The 18,506-nt window shown below is 40.8% G+C and overlaps 2 protein-coding genes across 2 annotated transcripts in view; one reads left to right on the forward strand and one right to left on the reverse strand.

Annotated features, from left to right (window-relative positions):
- Positions 1-2,211: 2,211 nt before the first annotated feature.
- On the reverse strand, positions 2,212-9,388 carry LOC132518339 (mitochondrial import inner membrane translocase subunit Tim17-A-like). The gene is given in 4 exon segments (XM_060146322.1): positions 2,212-2,715; positions 6,356-6,491; positions 8,709-8,805; positions 9,178-9,388. Coding segments are annotated over 4 exon segments (948 nt in total).
- Positions 9,389-10,096: 708 nt separating this feature from the next.
- The window catches only part of FAM81B (family with sequence similarity 81 member B), a 59,358-nt gene continuing 50,948 nt past the window's right edge, over positions 10,097-18,506 (forward strand). The window contains exons 1-2 of the mRNA XM_060146323.1: positions 10,097-10,180; positions 13,365-13,479. Of these exons, the coding sequence (XP_060002306.1) occupies positions 10,097-10,180; positions 13,365-13,479 (199 nt within the window). The remainder of the gene's footprint in view (positions 10,181-13,364; positions 13,480-18,506) is intronic.

Genomic DNA, 18,506 nt, shown 5'->3' on the forward strand with positions numbered 1-18,506 from the left:
CAGGATAAAGAACAGTGTTTTAAAAGCCACTTGAATCCCACTATATAAATTATCCATAATTACGAGCAGGTAAACATCATTTCAAACACTTTTCTATACATACAAACAAGTATAAATATAGCTGGTTTAAATACTGAATAGCTAGATAGAAAAATAGAGAGAAATATCAAATTCTTTCTTTTAAAAGCAAGAATAAAATCTAACGCATCAAATACCTCCAAGCTTCTTTCTAAGCACGAAGTCCTTTAGCCTCCATTTTTTTTATTGCTGGAAATATCAGGGCTCTGATTTGTCTTTAAGGAGAAAAAAACAAGCAGTAATCTCCTTCAGAGAGTGCAGGGGAGAAGTCAGGTGAGAAATTCTAAAATTTCCAGAAGAGCCCTGGCAGATCCTGGAGCAGACAGAGACCAGGAGAGGCTGAGAGCCGAGAGTGTTTGGAAACTAGGGGAAGTTTGCTGGTTTGTTAGTTTGAACATGGAGAAAACTACAAAGAGATTTGATCTTTCACACTCCGTTTGCCTACTTTTGAGTTATGGTCTTGTTTTATTGATCATTTTACTCATATTAAAGATAAAATTTTGCCTGTGAATATTCACGGCCCTATTTTCAACAGAAAACATTTGTCCAATGCTCTACTAGGTTCTGGAGATACAGAGATGAATCGAAGACCAGCCGTGTACTCAAGATACTTCCAGTTCCACGGAAGAAGCAGCACATCATTGAACAATGACAGTAAGATGTGACAAGTTCCATGGTCAAGTCACTCACAGAGGGCTAGTAGGACAACAACAACAGCAAACAAGTAGCTTAGTCTGAGGCACTATAGATAGATGGGGTAGTGTGTGTGCAAAAGATATGGGAAGTGACAATACATGATTTATTCCTGGAATGGGAACTAGTTCCACAGGCAGAGGAGGCTGCCTCGTCAGCGTCCTTGCCTGAGTTTGCCGACTCTGATGTTCACGCCCATAGATGCTATTGATTCTGTAAGTTGAGTAACAAGACAGGGGAAATGTCTATGAGGGCTTATCCAGGTACCAATCAAGTAACTGTGACATCCTGAGCCCATCTTGGTATTTGGGTTAAACATGCTCCACAGAGAAAACCATCTCACTTTCTTGTCGAATTCATCAAAGAAACTGTGTGCCTTCTAGGTGCAGGAGACTCTAGTCAACCTAACAACACACTCTCTCTTCCTCAGACCACTCTCATTAATCTCTTCATTTGCTCCTACTTAGAGCATCCAGAGGAATAATGTTTTCATTGTTTTTGTAAGAAGTTTTAAAATAAAATTGTCTTGAAGATATCCTTGCATAACCTTCAGAACACTTCTCTAAGAATTTTGGAAAGGGGAAAAAACAGAAATCCAAGATACTTACAGACATGAGAAATGCCTTCCCCCAACCACGTTATTTTCTTCAGGCGGGTTCTTCCAGGTCACCGGCATCACCTGGAACTTGTTCCAAACGTTAATTTCTCCAGCCCCACCCTGACCCGCTGAATGAGGAATCCTGGGCTGGGGCCCAGCTGTCTCTTTTCTAACACCGTTCCAGGTGATTCTGATGCCGGCTCAAGTTTAAGAACCATTGTCCTAGAGACAAAAGTAAGGCCTGGAAAAGCCCACAAACCCACAAATATTCTCATACAGGACTGCCAGTTATGTCACAAAAAATGTGTATCATTTAAATGTACTTCTTGGGATGGATGCACAAGCCCCTTAAAGTGACCATACCTTACTTGGGGGAGTCAGAGCCACAGACTCACCAGAGACGCGCCTCAAGGGTCATCTGTCTCATCCAAACCTCTTCTCTTTTCTTTTTAAATAAAGAGCAATCTCCAGGTGTTTTTTATTGTTTGACTAACAACAAAACCAGGCGGAGAAGTCCCCAAGGAAATGATGGCTGTGCTTCATTGCCGTTTGGCGTTTGGTCCTTCATCTTCTAAGGACTTACTGTATTTCCTTTTAAAGATTTTAGACATCTATTTGGATCACAAATGCAAGCCAAGTATGAATAGATAAATGTATTATCTTTTAAGAACCCCCCTCCCACCATCTTCCTTTAAATAGAAAAAGGAGCCAAATGTCTCTTCATAGCCTATTTGGCCATAGTTGTCCCACCTATGGCTTTAAAAACAGACTGTAACTTGATTTTCTGAAATCCTTCCTTGAACTACAGCTCACTCCATTAAAGAAATCCTGGGAAAGAAGTCCTATTGGTTTCGTCTGTAGTCTCTGAAAGGTGAGTATGGTAACTGGGTTGAAGGCAACTGGGAGAAGTCTTCAGCAAACGGAGGACTGTTGGGGAATTGTGTGAAGGCAAGTCCTGCCAACAAGATACCAGCTCCTTCAATTAGAGCTCGGAAAACGCCAGCCATCACGGCTGACCCAACCATAACCACTGGTCCGTTTCTTGATGCCAGAATGGCTCCTTTTCAGGCACCACTTGTGATGGAATTCCAGGGATCTTCTTTCCCTCTGACTTGAACCACACTGCGGTCAGTCATGGAAAACTGAACTCCCCAGACTGCAAAGCTACCTCCCAACTGCGGAGCCCTGGCTTTAAGATCTGTCAAACTCCCTCCTAGTTTGTGGTTTCCTCCCACCCGAGAACTGCGAAAACCTCTGAGGGTTTGAAAGATACCACCACCTACGGTGCGCATGGTAAAGGCGCCACCACAGACATCCACGAGGCGCCAGGGGCGGGGCTCGCACACCTACTCCTCCCTCTGGACTCCGCCCTCTGGACTCCGCCTCGCCGCGATGCCGGACCGAGCCTCTTCTTCTTTTTTTTTTTTTGCGGTACGCGGGCCTCTCACTGTTGTGGCCTCTCCCGTTGAGGAGCACAGGCTCCGGACGCGCAGGCTCAGCGGCCATGGCTCACGGGCCCAGCCGCTCCGCTGCATGTGGTATCTTCCCGGACCGGGGCACGAACCCGTGTCCCCTGCATCGGCAGGCAGACTCTCGACCACTGCACCACCAGGGAAGCCCGAGCCTCTTCTTTATTGATGAGAAGACTGAGGCCCAGAGAGGCCAGAGGATGGTCACAGAGCCGATCAGCAGAGGACAAGTCTAGTCTCCAGACCGCTTGACACAAAATTCAAGGTCTGTGCCACATGTATTAACATAATTGCACGAATAAGTCCAGTTCCTGTAGCAAAAACCAGGGATTCAAAGACTGGAATGGATCATAGTGAAAATAGTTCTATTATTTCTAAACAATTTTTTTTCTTAATGGAAAAGTAATACACAACTATTGTGAGGAATTTGGAATGAATAAAATGGGTAAAGAAGACAAAACTCAACTGTAATTGTATCATAAGTGCTATTAACATTTTAGTGCTGCATGTATGTGTAAATATGTGTGTATAGAGAGTACTTACATAGAATATGTATACATACATGTATAGAGAAAGAATGCATATATAGAATTTATATATATGGATTATATAATACATAGAATTTATATCTTTTTTTTCACTTAACATTTCTCTGGTGAACAAAATCATCATTTTAGTGATTGATTTGTATTTCATCAGAATCCATTTCTTAAATTTTTTTACTGTTTCACATATAAGTTGTTTCCAGTGTTTTGCTCTTGTAAATAGGAAGGAGGAAAAGATTTGAAGTTTCAATAAGTTGCAGGAAAGATGCATTGCGTAAGCGGGCCAGCGTGGAGTACCAAAGAAGGGACTCTTGGCAGCTGGAGACCTGAAACACTGGGTGCTTATGGAGATACTGAGATGGGGAGGAGGAATGTTCTTGGGCATGTGGAAATCCCCAAGGAAAACTGCTCACAAATCTTCCTGGGCATGGTCCTGTGTATGGATGTGACAACTCCAGAAAGAGTACACAGCTTCATCCAAGGCCAAGACATCTACTCACCTCCCTGTGTCACATAACTCATAGAGAGAAACTACTTTTCTAGAAGACTTCAGTCAAGTGATAACAAAGCTCTCTAGTGCTTCATTTATTTTGGAAAGGACAATTCAATCGAGACAAATCTTTAGAGACTTCTTGAAAGATAATACACCCTTTTTCTTTTCTTTTCTTTTCTTTTTTTTTGTGGTACACGGGCCTCTCACTGCTGTGGCCTCTCCCGCTGCAGAGCACAGGCTCCGGACGCGCAGGCTCAGCGGCCATGGCTCACGGGCCCAGCCGCTCCGCGGCAGGTGGCATCCTCCCGGACCGGGGCACGAACCCACGTCCCCCGCACCGGCAGGCGGACTCTCAACCACTGCGCCACCAGGGAAGCTCCCTTTTTCTTTTTTTTAAACTGAAGTATAGTTGATTTACAATATTGTTTTAGTTTCAGGTATACAGCAAAGTGATTCAGTTATATTTTTTTCAGATTATTTTCCATTACAGGTTATTACAAGATACTGAATATAGTTCCCTGTGCTCCACAGAAAATCCTTGTTGCTTATCTATTTTATATATAATCGTGTGTATCTGTTAATTCCATACTCCTAATTTATCCCTCCCCCCCACACCCTTTTTCTAAATATTCTTAATGAATGCCTGTTGTTTCCTCACATCTGAATAAAGCCTCCCTTTTTTTTGACTCAGTGCAAAATAGTGTTCTCCGGTAAAGATGGATGACCTATTTATATCATATTAAAATGAAAGTATATTGCTTCTAGCCTAAAAGCCTATGTTTAGGCTGCTCAGCTAAAATGTCCTCTAGTTATAAAATATTTATAATTTTCCTATGTTTTGCACTTTCAACAGGTTTGCAATTGAAAGGGTAGTGTTTGGGTAGGAACTATGTTTGTATTTTTTCTAGTTCAGCCGTTTTCTCAAGTAAACAGCAATCTTTTCCCAATGGGCCCTTACTCATTAATTTTTACGTTTAATTCCATCCAAATTTTAGCAAGAATTTCAACACCTGTTTTGAATTATTTTAATTGAAATATCATTCTGATCTTCAAATGGCCACCTTAATTTTCATATTTGCCTTTTTAACTCTTTTCTTGTTTACAGCATTTCCAAAAGACTGGTCTCATTTTACATTTTGGATCTTAGATGTCGTTTCAAAGAGAAGATTCACAAAGATACAATCATGCAGCGCTCCAGTTAATTAAGACAATGCTTCTTTTCGGAAAGGCCACATATTCCAACTGAAGATGCCATTGACCTTGAAAAGAATGTCACTGGGAGTATTCTCAGGAACAAACTCTCTGAAGCAGTTTTTCTGAAGTATGTTCTGTGGTTCACTATTTCCCTAGGATGATAATAATTGTTTCTCAATTGAAAATAAAATAAGATTACTTGGTTCTATAACTGTGGGAAATACTATACCTAAACAAAGTTAAGCAGTTCGACCTGCTAAAGTACCTGCTGAAGAGGGAGCAAAGGGAAACAGTTTCCCAAACTTACTTGACCATGAACTCTCCTTTCAAGGAAAAATGATGAAATGTCTCAGTGAAGAATTTGAAGCCACTGAGGTAGCTTCAAACGTAAATCATCTCTTTCTCTATGTCCTGCCCCACTGTTACCTGCACAGCTACTTTTATTATTATTATTAATTTTTATTGGAGTATAGTTGCTTTACAATGTTATGTTAGTTTCTGCTGTACAGCAAAGTGAATCAGCTATACGTATACATAGATCCCCTCTTTTTTGGATTTCCTTCCCATTTAGGTCACCGCGGACCTGCACAGCTTCTTACTGACAACCCTCCAGATTCTTTTACGTCTTCCGCTCTGTGTCCTTCATGGATTAACATCAACAGGTACTCAGCCCACGTGTTGGAAAGCCTTTTCAATAGAACGTAATATAATTGTTTTATTTTCTAATTCCTGCAAAAGGACAGGTAGCTAACACATTCCATGGCATTATTTTAACCTCCTTATACATTTCCTCCAGGGGTTTTTGCTATGTGTACACATATTTTGAATTGAAATCAGTGGAAATTTTTTTTCTATGTAATTTAGTTGCCTCTCCCATGGTTATTTTCATATAATGAGGGCTTCTTCCAATAGGAACTATGGTAAAGTTAAATGAACAGCCAGCTTCTTGCCATGGTAGAGGTGGAAGGTAAAAGAAACGTACTCCATAGCCAGGCCTCTACTGTCAGCCCCTGTACCTCATATTTCTAATCTCTTTATTTCTGTCCCCCGAACCAGGTTTGTTGGCCTCCTGATACCTGAGCGTTATCTAGAACCTCAGTAGTAACAGTTTTGTGCTTCTTTCTCTGAATCAAGGGATCCTAGAACCCAAATTAAAATGACAGAAAAGTAAATTTCCTATGTGAACCATGCTTTTCAGATTTGCTTCCATTGCTCCTCCTTTGACCTGCCCTGGATAGTAATACTGTGTCCAAGAGAGCACCACTGCCTGCAAAGTCCTACCCACCAGCCTGCATCGAATTTCCCAGGACCCCAGGGCGACCAACCAGTGCGGGACTTTCAGTGCAAAAGGCAGGAAAGTTCTGGGCAGACTGACACTGGTCACTCCGTTCTCAAAGAAACCACCTGGACAGCAGTCTTTCCTAGTAGGAGCACGGGGTCAGGGTTGCAGAACCGCCTTTCATGAGATTCTCACTTGAACGCCCTCGCCTTTGGGGAGCTAGCAACCAGCTGTAGCCAGGCCAAGATAATGACCCAGTGTGGATGCTTGCTCCTGTCTCCCTCTCTCCTCCCCTTCATCACCTCCAACTCCCCCCGAAGCCTCCTCTTTCTATCCCTGTGTCCTTCAAGTCTTGGTCACAGAGTGCCCCACTTTAGTTTATCATTGCCTTTATCATGCCTTATTGGCAGCTCATTCTAGTTAGGAGAGTCACCTAGATACTTTATCTCCCTTGCGTCTGAACAGAACCGGCAGAGTCAGATGCCCCGTGAGGACGGCTGGCACATCCATCTCCCGGCAGGAACGCCAGTGCTTTTTCCACCTGGCTGTTAGTTGTGACCAGTTGGGTTAATAAACCTTCCTGGTCTGATACAGTCCTTCCAGAATTGTCTGGCTGACTCACAGCTTGCTGAATCCACCCTTCCCCATTTACACAGAGAAATACATATCCATGTTCTTTCAAAGAGTGTATACGGAATAGAGAAAACTGAATGAGCATATATGTCAACTTCTCCCTCTCCATTTCTTTTTTTTTTTACATCTTTATTGGAGTATAATTGCTTTACAATGGTGTGTTAGTTTCTGCGTTATAACGAAGTGAATCAGTTATACATATACATATGTTCCCAGATCTCTTCCCTCTTGCGTCTCCCTCCCTCCCACCCTCCCTATCCCACCCCTCTAGGTGGTCACAAAGCACCATTTCTTTGTCCCTTACAGCAAGCCTCCCGGACTAGGAACAGTAACAGAGACGTGCTGCAAGAGCACGATTCCAATAGGACAAGTCACGGTTCTTCGGTCAATGAAGAAAAAGAGTCTTCAAGGTTAAAGAAAGTTGCTGCAGGGAAAATGGGTCTGGGTTCATGTTCCCAGGACTGCTCCTCCTGTTAGGAGGTGAAAATATCGAAGGGACAAGAAAGATGGGTTTACATGAAAAGAAGTGATATTCTGAAACTTTTTCATAAGGACTGGAATCTGTACCTTCAGCCATCTATATTAATATTTCAAGCTTTGTTCAAATGGTCTATAATTAAATTGCTCTACTTGACGTGATAAGATTTGATCTGTGTCCTCACCTTAAGAACTCTTTTGTTACTTGGAACATTTTCATTTCTGAAGCTTTAAAAACCTGAATTATTAAAAAGGGTACAGGAAAAAAATGATTAAGTTCACACTTTGGGGAAATTGTTCCACATCTCTTCAACACCACAGGTCTGTGAGCAACTATGAATAATATGAAATAAATTTGCTTTTGTAGGGCTTCCCTGGTGGTGCAGTGGTTGGGAGTCCGCCTGCCGATGCAGGGGACATGGGTTCGTGCCCCGGTCTGGGAAGATCCCACATGCCGCGGAGTGGCTGGGCCTGTGAGCCATGACCGCTGAGCCTGCGCGTCCGGAGCCTGTGCTCCGCAACAGGAGAGGCCACAACAGTGAGAGGCCCGCGTACCACACACACAAAAAAAAAAAAAAAAAAAAAAAATTTGGTTTTGTAGAGAGAGAGAGTTAATTTAAGTTTATCCCAGACTAGATTTATCATCCTTTATCTGTATATAAAAAAACTATGAAAATATAAACATAAACTTGGAGTTGAAACCTAAACACGTTGCCAAGATGTTGTAAATTTTTTATGCTTTTTAGTGTTCAACTAACCTTCCATAAAAGATATTTAAAACATTAAAAACTATTCCACATCAAGTGATTTAATATCCATTTCACATACTGCTAAGTCAGTGGCCTGTTTTACATCTTTGATTTGCTTGTTCAAAGCTTTTTAAAATTAAAATATCATTTACTTATTTGTATATCTAAACTCTAAAGAGTATGATTTACATATATGGTAATAATACTCTTTTATATTACTTATATCAATTAGGTTGTTTCTATTGCAAGTAATATACAATCCTCTTCCAACTGATTTATTCAAAAAGGAATTGTATTATTTCATAAAACTTGAAAGTCTAATAGGGACATTTGCAAAAGATGTTTGACTTAGTGTTCAAGGAAGTCACCCAGGATCTCATATTGTTTTCATCGTCTGCTCTGCCTTTCATGGTTTTGCTTCATCCTAAGACTGGAACCATTACCCCCGACGGGTTTGGTTTTTGTCTCAAACTGGGTTGTGTGAAATCCTCAGGGCTTACTTCCTGATACTCCCTTGTGTCCAGCTCCTACATCTGTGCTCAGATCTCTGTTCCACAAGTGTAAACCGGTCACAAAACTCTGCCTGTTCACTGGTTTCTAAAAACAAACAAACACAAATACTATTCTTATTCCAATAAAGACGTTAAAAAAATAATAAAAAGAAAAAATATATATACTATTCTTCCTAAGCATTTAATGCTTCTAGAAACAGCTGAAGATTTGCAGTCCAAGGAGGGGTCGCCTCAAGCCCCAAATGGTCCACACTCTTTAAGTGAAGCTGTATCCTCACTCTTGCACACACATCCCAGCAATTCTCTTCCCTCCAGGAGCAAATGTCCTCACTGGCTTCCTGCAGAGCAGCTCTTCCCCTCCTCCCTGAAGCCAGGGCACTAGTGGACATGCTCCCCAGTGGATAATGGAGGCATTTTCCTTTAATAAGTGGTTGGCTCCTTCTTGAGATATACTCACCACACCCAGTCTGGCAGGGGAAGGACCCCTGCAGGAACTGAGGCCTAGAGAGAGGCAACGCCATCCCCACCCCTTCCACCAGGTGTGGCAGCATGCCCAGCCCATCCACTGAGACATACTGCCTGGGGAGATGGTAAAAAGTAAACTCCAACTGGATGTTTGGATGACTTTCTACAGTCTTCACCGCTTGGTCAGTGACATGATCATACATTTTTAGTGTTATCAGGTAAATAGCTTGTTCTCTCTCAATTTGGATAAATTGAAAAATTGCATTGTTGGATAGTTTTATTACTTAAACATAGAGTTTATTTATTACTAAAACATACTAGGCAAACAAAGAATTATCCAGTGAAATTCCCAAAGATTTTGTTGAAGAAAATTTTAAATAAATAATACATACTAGACCTGCACAGATAAATCCATTCCTCTGACTTTCTTCAAAGTAGTTGAAGTCTTTACTCATAAGTATCTTCAATATCTTTCTTCAATTTTATTTATAACATTAACATTATTATTGAGACTTGAGCTTTTTAAAAAGCGTTTACAAAAAAAGGCCAAATGTTGGGGAATAAGGAAAGGAAATTATCTACGTTGGCCATTTCATAGTCTAAATTTCACTGTTTCTAACCAAGAGCAATTTAGAGTTAGATGCATTATGAAGCTGTTTGTTTAAAAACTAATTTAGTCACCACCATAATTAAACAGTAGAATTAAGCCACAATAAAGTTTAGTCCCAAATTGCCTTTAGAGAGACTATAACAAGCAGTTGGAGAGTTGCCTGGTTCAGAAATAATGATGTTTGTTTTATTAACTGGTACCTATCATTCTGCCTGACCTCTGATACAGTAATGAGAAAGGGAGCAGAGAGAGATGAATATGCACAGAGATTTGGACTCTGTCTCCATGACATCAAGTCAAGATGCCTCCTTCTACATCTTTCACCACCACCTGGGAGATGCTCATTGAAGAACTAAGCCTATCTCAGCTTCTGCAAACAGCTCTGGTGACATTTCCTTGAGTGACACCTGTCACCTGCAGAGCCACTTTTGCCTCTTCATCACTTCCCAGTCCATAAATAGCCCCATAGAATAAATCATCTGAAATCCACATATCATCACAGGTGGGAGAGGGGTGAGGACTGTAGTGGTAAGCAACAATGTCTTCGTGGCAAATTCTAAAAACTCAGAGTTTAGATAAACAGAAGTGCTTTTGTCTTATAAACATTATTTGTGTATAGTTTACCTACTATAAAGTGCATCAATTTTAGAATATAGTCAATAATATTGTGACAACTTTGTATGGTGGCAGATGGTAACTGGACTTACTCTGGTGACTATTTCATAATGTATAAAAATAGCGAATCACTATATTGCATACTTGAAACTAATATAATAATGTATGTCAAGTATAACTTAATAAAAAATGCGCCCATTTTAAGCATATAATTCAGTACAGTTGGATGGATGCTATACACCTAGGTAATCAACACAGTCAAGACATAGAAGATTTCTACCATTCCAGAAATTTCCCTGGTGCCCTTCCCTGTAAATGCCCACTGGAAGTATTTTTTTATTTCTTAAGTCATAGGACATTTATTTGAACATTTTAAAGTTGAGGTAGCATAAAAAAGAATCTGTTCTCTTGCCAAAAACAACATTCAAATCTTTGATTCTTAACATAAAATCAGATAACACTTCTCTAAGTATAGTTTTAGCACAGACTAGCTACTAATGAGAGCCACAGAGCTCTCAAACCTGGCTAACATTTGATGTTTAACATTCCCCCAAAAATCTGAGTAGGAAAGAGATGTTTTAATCTACCTGACATATTCTGAAGATACAAAGATCTCCTACAAAGGCTACATGGTAGGTAGTTAACATGGGTGAGAGGGTTGAGGGAAGGAGGAAGTAAAAATAGAAAGAAAAAAAGACTTCACTTGAAAAATATGTCAGGTTTATGCATTTGTTGTAAAAGTGTATATGGATATATATGGATATTGAATTTAAAATATAAGAAATAACCACAGAGAAACCTCAATTCTTAGAAAAATGTTAAATGTCTCGTAGTGAATCCTCTTCAAGACATTTCTTATTCTATGTCAGATCAAATAATGTTCTCTTCCATCTTAAAAAATAAACACAAACTAAAGTCTAAAACAGTTATTGACGGATGGAAATCGAATCTGAGATCTGGACTGAAAAGTGCTTTCTCAGCCTGAAGCTGAATCTTCTGCTCTGAAAGTGCTTCCCTGCCTGCTTCTCTAGGGATCAATAGCAGATCAGACAGGAACCTTCCCTGCTGCTGCTGCTTTCTAAGAGATGCGGGAACTGAGCAAGTCATGAACGCAACCAGAATTCCTCATCTTACACCCCATCCCCATCTCTGTCGGGTGGATTCTGTGAAAGCATCTGGAATTAGCAGGCATTTTCAGCCTGCTCACTTCAAAGCAGCCTGCAGCCAGGAAACTTGTGATTTCTAGTATGACTTCTTAACAAAATGTAAAAACTGGTGCACGCCATTAGAAAATGAAAATATGGCTGAAATTTTGTCCCCATATTGACATTGGTAAGGAAATCTGGGGGGAAAAACATAATTGCACAACAAAGGAAGAGTTGCCTTAGTCGTTTTTAAAATATAGAAGCAATTCATATTAATAAAAATATAGTAAACTAGAAAGAAGGAAAACAAATTATCCATAATCTTACCTCCTCAAACCCATTAAAGCTTTGATAAAATTCCTTTCGGAATTTCTCTTAACGTAGTTGAAATCAAACCGTGTCTAACATTTTGTATCTCAGCTTTCCACTTAACATTGTAATATATACATTTAACATATCATAAGTAATCATTAATAAAACTATTTTTTAATGGTTGTCATAATTAAGTCCTACAGAATATTACTCTTAGTATTTCCCTCATCTTGGACAATTAAGACAAACACCAATTTTTAGTTATTTTAACAGTATGGTGAATGTGTTTGTATGTCTTTTTCTGTATTTGGGGATAGTTCCCTGGAATATATTTTAAGATGTACAAATTCTACATTTGGGTATAGAAATTTTATGTCTCTTGTTACATATTTTCAATTTGCCTTGCAAAAATATAATTTTTGGGGGGGCAGTTTGGCAATGTGTATCAAGATTCTCATAAATATTCCTATCCTTTGATCCATCATTTCCTTAGAGAACAATCAGAGGTATATGAAATGATTTTGTGTAAAATATTATCACAGTATTATTACTATTACCAAAACAAGTTGGCCACAATCTAAAGATCCAAAAATAAAAAAGCAGTGAAATAGAATTATGATTAGCCAATTATTGAAATCCTATTTTCAAAAACAAACAGGTAAAATGTCAAAATATAGCATATCATTAAGACTAAATGGAAAAGTCATGACATAAAATTATATGTATAACATGTTTAGTATACATACACACACACATGTATATATATGACACATACATATATATGCATATGTTCATAGAAGAAAGGCTAAAGACACATCAAAGTGTGTAATGATTATTTCAATAATAATTTCAGAGGGGATGAGTATACAAGAATTCTGCTGGGCTGCCCAGCACCTCTGCTTTCCTCTATAATTACACTCACCATACTTCAACTTAAATGACTGTGTACTTATTGTACATTGCCTTTTAGAATAACATCAGAGAAAACTTTTTTCTGTTTCACTCACTGCTGTATGTCTAGGAAAGAACTTAGAAATTACCCAATAAACGTTTGAATGCTTATGTAACTGACTGAGAGAATAAATGAGTGATTGATGATTGAATGAATTCAACAGAAAGAGGCAGAAGAGTTGCCATAAAGAAGAAGGGTGCAGAAAAGGATGAAGATATATAGAGACGTCAAAGATAAGCAGCTTGGCAATGTGGAAAGAGCATAGACTTTAGTCAGCCACACTGCTATATGACTTTGAGAAAGTTCCTCAACTTGTACCTGTAAAATGGGATACTATGCTCATTTAGTTGTTGTGAGAATTAACTGAACTATAAATAAATACACCTACACTGTGCCCTGCACATAATAGACACTCAGTTAATGTTTTCCCATCCTCTTAGGTTATAGTTTGGTCTAGTTATTTCTATAACCATGAAAAGCCGATTACAAATTTTCTAGGGAAAAGAATGTGCTGGACAAAATTATTTTCACTTTCATTTTAAAAGCTAGCCAAGCTAGAAGAAGGGCAAACGGAAGATGCCCAAACTCTTGCAAGGTTAGGCATCCTGACCATAAGAGGATGTGAGTCTGTAGTACATACTGAAGGAATGAGCCCCAGAGGTAAGTTTTGTACAGAACAGAATCTCATATATTTTAATGGTGGGACATAAAGGTATTCCCAGAGCAAGGAAAAACTTCCCTCTTGTGGATTTCATTACCCTTTCTACTAATGAGACAAACAGATGCAATATTAAATTCTGTCCTAGAGCCATTTGGCTAAACATGTGGATGTCGAGGGCCAAAAATACATTCATTGATTTGGGGATTAGAATCTACTTACATGCTTTTCAAAAAGATATTTCCGTTCACCTTGAAGTGCTGGTGCTCGTGTGAGGCTGGATGGCTGGGGACACTGGTCTTATTACACAGCAAAAAGGCTCTTGGAGATCATCAGATCAGCAAGTGGGATGGCTGCCCACCAGCACCTGTGCCTGGCGAGCTGACACCCTCAGGGATGTGGAACTGAGGTCTTTCCAAGCAGGCTGCTGAAGGCACAAGCCTCACTCACCTTGCAGAGCAAGAAACTTCCTTGTAGCAGAAGAGATTTTTGCAGAGAAATGAGGGAAATAAGCCATGGGACTAGAGCAGCTAGAATAAATATTCCCGTTCCCAGTCTCATAGCGATTCTGTAAACTAATTTAACAATGAGCACAAGCTTTTATTGCCTCCACAAAAACTCATGGTTTCTGTATCAGATGGCAACATAATAACTAGCCACTCGAATTGTTATTGTCTTTGAATTATTAGTTTATCTACCTTTGTCATTATAAACCATGGCGTTTTTTTTTTTAAGTTGCTGTGTTTTGTTTGTCCTGGACTCTGCACATGTGAGTACGTGTGGCAGACTGTATACAAAGGTGAATTCATGTCCCCAGGGCGTATTTTTTCCCTTGGCATTTTATTTCATTGTAAATGATCAAAGTTACTATATTTTACCTATTTTATTTATTTATTTATTTTGTTTATTTATTTTATTTTTGGCTGCATTGGGTCTTCGTTGCTGGGTGCGGGCTTTATCTAGCTGCAGAGAGCAGGGGCTACTCTTAGTTGCAGTGCACTGGCTTTTCATTGCTGTGGCTTCTCTTGTTGCAGAGCACGGGCTCTAGGCACGTGGGATCAGTAGTTGTGGCTGGCGGGCTCTAGAGAGCAGGCTCAATAGTTGTGGTGCCTGGGCTTTGTTGCCTGCGGCATGTGGGATCTTCCCGGACCAAGGCTCAAACCCATGTCCCCTGCATTGGCAGGTGGATTCTTAACCACTACGCCACCAGGAAAGTCCAAAGTTACTATATTTTAATGTGTTGCACTTCATAATGTGGTGAGTCAATTAATTTGGCTGATATTAGCCGAAGCCCGGTAAAAGGCGGTAGGAGTCCGGAGGCAGGAAACATAGCAGAGGGAGGTGGGAATTCACTATAGCAGCTTGGCTACGATTAGGTATCTGGGGAGAAGCTGTCTGTTCCGAGGTGGGCGAGACAGAAGTGGTAACAGGGAACCAGGAATGGAAAAAGAGAGCCTCGCTGACAGATGGGAGGAGTAGCAAGGTATAAACACAAGGTAAGGATGACAGCAAGTTGCCCATTGACACCTGAGGGCAGTATGTGGTAGGATGAACCAGAACACGGTAGGATGTGGTTCAGCCTTGGGGGGAGGTGCAGATGGTAAATACGACCCAAGGAAGTTGTTTTGAAAGGGAAAACTCCTCCAGTACCACTACAGTGTAGGAAAATCCACATAGACACAGAATCTAAGATGCTGATGGATGCATAGGCAGACGGACAGGAGGGTAGACAGACAGCTGATTGCTTACAGGAATATAGTAGCAATTTTATGAACATGAAGGAGATCCCCCCCAATGAAAAGTATGCTCCCTGTAGGTTTGCAGGGATGTCACCTTTAGAAATTCTGTTCTTTGAGTTGTTCAACGTGTGGTCCTTGGATCTCTGGATCAAAACCAGCTGTTTGAAACTTGTGCAGGTGGGTCCCAGGAGTCTACAGTTTAAGAGGCTCTCCAGGCAAGTTTTATACACACTAATGTTTAAAATGCCTGGACTAGGGTATTATCCCTTGTTGGGTGTGAAGGCCATGCTGAATTTATTAGATCCTTTCTGATAGATAACTGGCTGAAACACAGGCAGAGGATAGGACAAGGAACGTTCGGTGATAGAGAGAGAGGCCTTTCCTCTCTCCAAGTGTCAGGAGAGTCCTAGGCAGTAAGAGGTCCTGGAGGTGTCTCTAGGCCTGTTAGGGCGGCAAGAGAAGAGTCAAACTCCTGCGGTTGCCACTCAGACTTTAGGGACCACCAGTCTGTGCATTTTGCAAAGCTCAGGTAAATGCCAGCTCCTCCCAACTCACATCACATTCATCCACTGTCACCCGTATTTCTGAGCTCCCCTGTAGAATTCTGTCTACACATCTTTACAGAGTTCTTTTATTCATTTATTTACCATATACTTCCTGTGCACTTACCATGTGCCAGACACTATTCTAGACACCAGGGCAGAGCAATGAACAAAGGAGATAAAAATTTCTACCCCATGGAACTTAGATTCTAGCAGGGGAAACAATTAGTAAGAAAAGTAAATGCATATTAGGTAGATAAATGCTAAGGGGGGAGTAGAGCAGGAAAGAGTAACAGGAAGTGTGTGTACATAAGAGGAAATTATAAGTTTTAGATAGGGAAGGCCTCTTCGAGAAAGTGATATTTGAATTAAGACCAGAAAATAGCAAGGGGGTGAGCAGAGGGTCTCTCCAGGGAAAGTGCATTTAAGCAGAAGCAACAGCAAGATCAAAGGCCCTGAGGCAAGAGCTTGTTCAAGGGGTACCAAGGTACCCCTTGCTATCTTACTTGTATTTCTTCTTACATACAAACAAGGTAGCAAATCCCTTTGTGGCTGGAGGAGAGTAAACAAGGGAAAGAGATATAGGAGATGAGGTCAGATGGCTATGGAAGGACCCCATCACATAGATCTCAGAAAGCTTTTGTAGCTATTAGAAAGGTTTTGTCCTTTATAAGATGGAAAACTATTGAAGGATTTTGAGCAGATAAGTTCCATGGTGAGTCTTAAATTCGACATTGTCACTGGCTATTTTGTTGAGAATAATTGGTTGGGGAGGTGGGGGAAGTTTGGCAGAAAGGATATTGGTTTTAGGAAGCCACTGCAATAATATAAGAAAAAACAGTGATAGTTTAGACCAATGTGGCAGCAGAGGAGGTGGGGAGAAGTGACACATTCTGGATATATTTTGAAGGTGGGATGAGCAGGTAGGGTAAGAGAGAAAGAGAGGAGTGAAGGAGAATTCCAAGTTTGGGGCCTGAGCAACTGGAAAAAGCCTACTGCCATTTACTGCAATGGGGAAGCTTGGATGTGGAGGGGTCACGTTTGGGGAAACAGGGATTTGGGGGAATCATCAGCTGATAGCCATGAGATTGGGTGAGATCATGAAGGTAGTGAGTCTAGAGGTACAAGGACTGAGCTCTGGGACACTTCATCCCTCAGAGGTAGGGTGACCGACTGTTCTGCTTTGCCCAGGGCTGAGGGTTCCCAGGACACGGGACTTTCAGGAAAGCCCTAAGCAAACTGAGATGGTTGATTACCTGGCTCAGAGTCAGAGAGATGAATGAGAAACCCCTGAAAAGGAAGAGCAGAGCCATGGGAGACTCATAGCCCTGAGAGCCAAGTAAAGAATGAGCTTCAAGTAGAAGATAGCTCTCAACTCTGTTGAATGCTGCTGATGGGGCCAGATGAGGACTGAGAATTGAGCCCTGGATTTAGCCACAGAGAGGTCACCAGGGACCTTGACAAGAGCAATTTTAATGGAAGGTGCAAGGGGCAGAAAGCCTGATTTTAGTGATTCAAGAGTAGTGTCTTTGTCTGTTCATGCTGCTGTAACAGAATACCATAGGCTGTGTGGCTTAAACAGCAGAAGTTTCTTTCTCACAGTTCTGAAGGCTAGGAAGTCCAAGATCAAGGCGCTAAGAGATTTGGTTCCTGGTGAGAACCCTCTTGCTGGCTTGCAGAAAGCTGCATTCTCACTGTGTCCTCACACTTTCGTCATTGTGTGTGTGTGCAGAGAGAGAGAGAGAAAGGGAAAGAAAAAGATTGAGATCACTTTCTCTTCTTATAAGGCCACCAATCCTATCAGATTAGGACCCCAACCCATGACTTCATTTAACCTTAGTTACATCCTAGAGACACTATCTCCAAATACAGTCACACTTGGGGGTTAGGGCTTCAACATATGAAATTGGTGGGGGTGGGGGGGGGGAGGACACAATTCAGACCACAGCAAAGAAAGAAATTGGAAAGAGCAAAACAACGTTTCAGGATCTTTTCCTGTGCAGAAAAGGGAAAAAGTGAATGGTAGCTAGAAGAGTATATAGAATCAAATGAAGGTTATGTGTTTTTAGGTGGGTGGAAGACCAAAAAAAAAAAAATGTATGTTTAATGCCAATGGGAGTTATCTAGTAGAGGGAAGAAGGGTCCTTGAATAGGTGAGAGAAAGTGGGACTCAGGACAATTGGGGGATGGACCTGAATGAGGGCACAGATTGTTCATCCATTGAACGAGTAGAGTCAGAATTTATGGACCCAAATGCACACAGGTCTATAAACGCATTGGGTGGGCTTACCAAAATTCCCTCCTATTTACTTCTATATTCATGGTGAAATAGAAAAAAAAGGTCGTCAGCTGACAGTTTGAATTCAGAGGAAAAAGTATGAGAGTAATTTAGGAGAATGGGAGAGTGATGGACTAAGGAAATGACATATAATTGCCAGGGAGCATTAAGGATCCACTTAGCATTGAGCTCCCCTTTAGACTAGAGGTAAACACTCACACCTTAGCATAATTTAGTATAATGCATCCCAGGATGGATGGTGCCCAAGGAATGATCAGAAGACTTGGGGTCTGGTCAATCAGTTTCATCATTCACTTAATGTAAGTCACTTAACCTATCTGAACCTCCTTGTATTTTTGCCTGTGAAATCAGGATATTCACACCTGAACTGGCTTCCTCATAAGAACCATGAGATGGAACATGAAGAATATCTTCTAAAATGTCAAGTGCTAAACACTTCAGAGATTACT

Source organism: Lagenorhynchus albirostris, chromosome 3 (genome assembly GCF_949774975.1).
Source record: "Lagenorhynchus albirostris chromosome 3, mLagAlb1.1, whole genome shotgun sequence".
In the NCBI taxonomy this organism is placed as follows: domain Eukaryota; kingdom Metazoa; phylum Chordata; class Mammalia; order Artiodactyla; family Delphinidae; genus Lagenorhynchus; species Lagenorhynchus albirostris.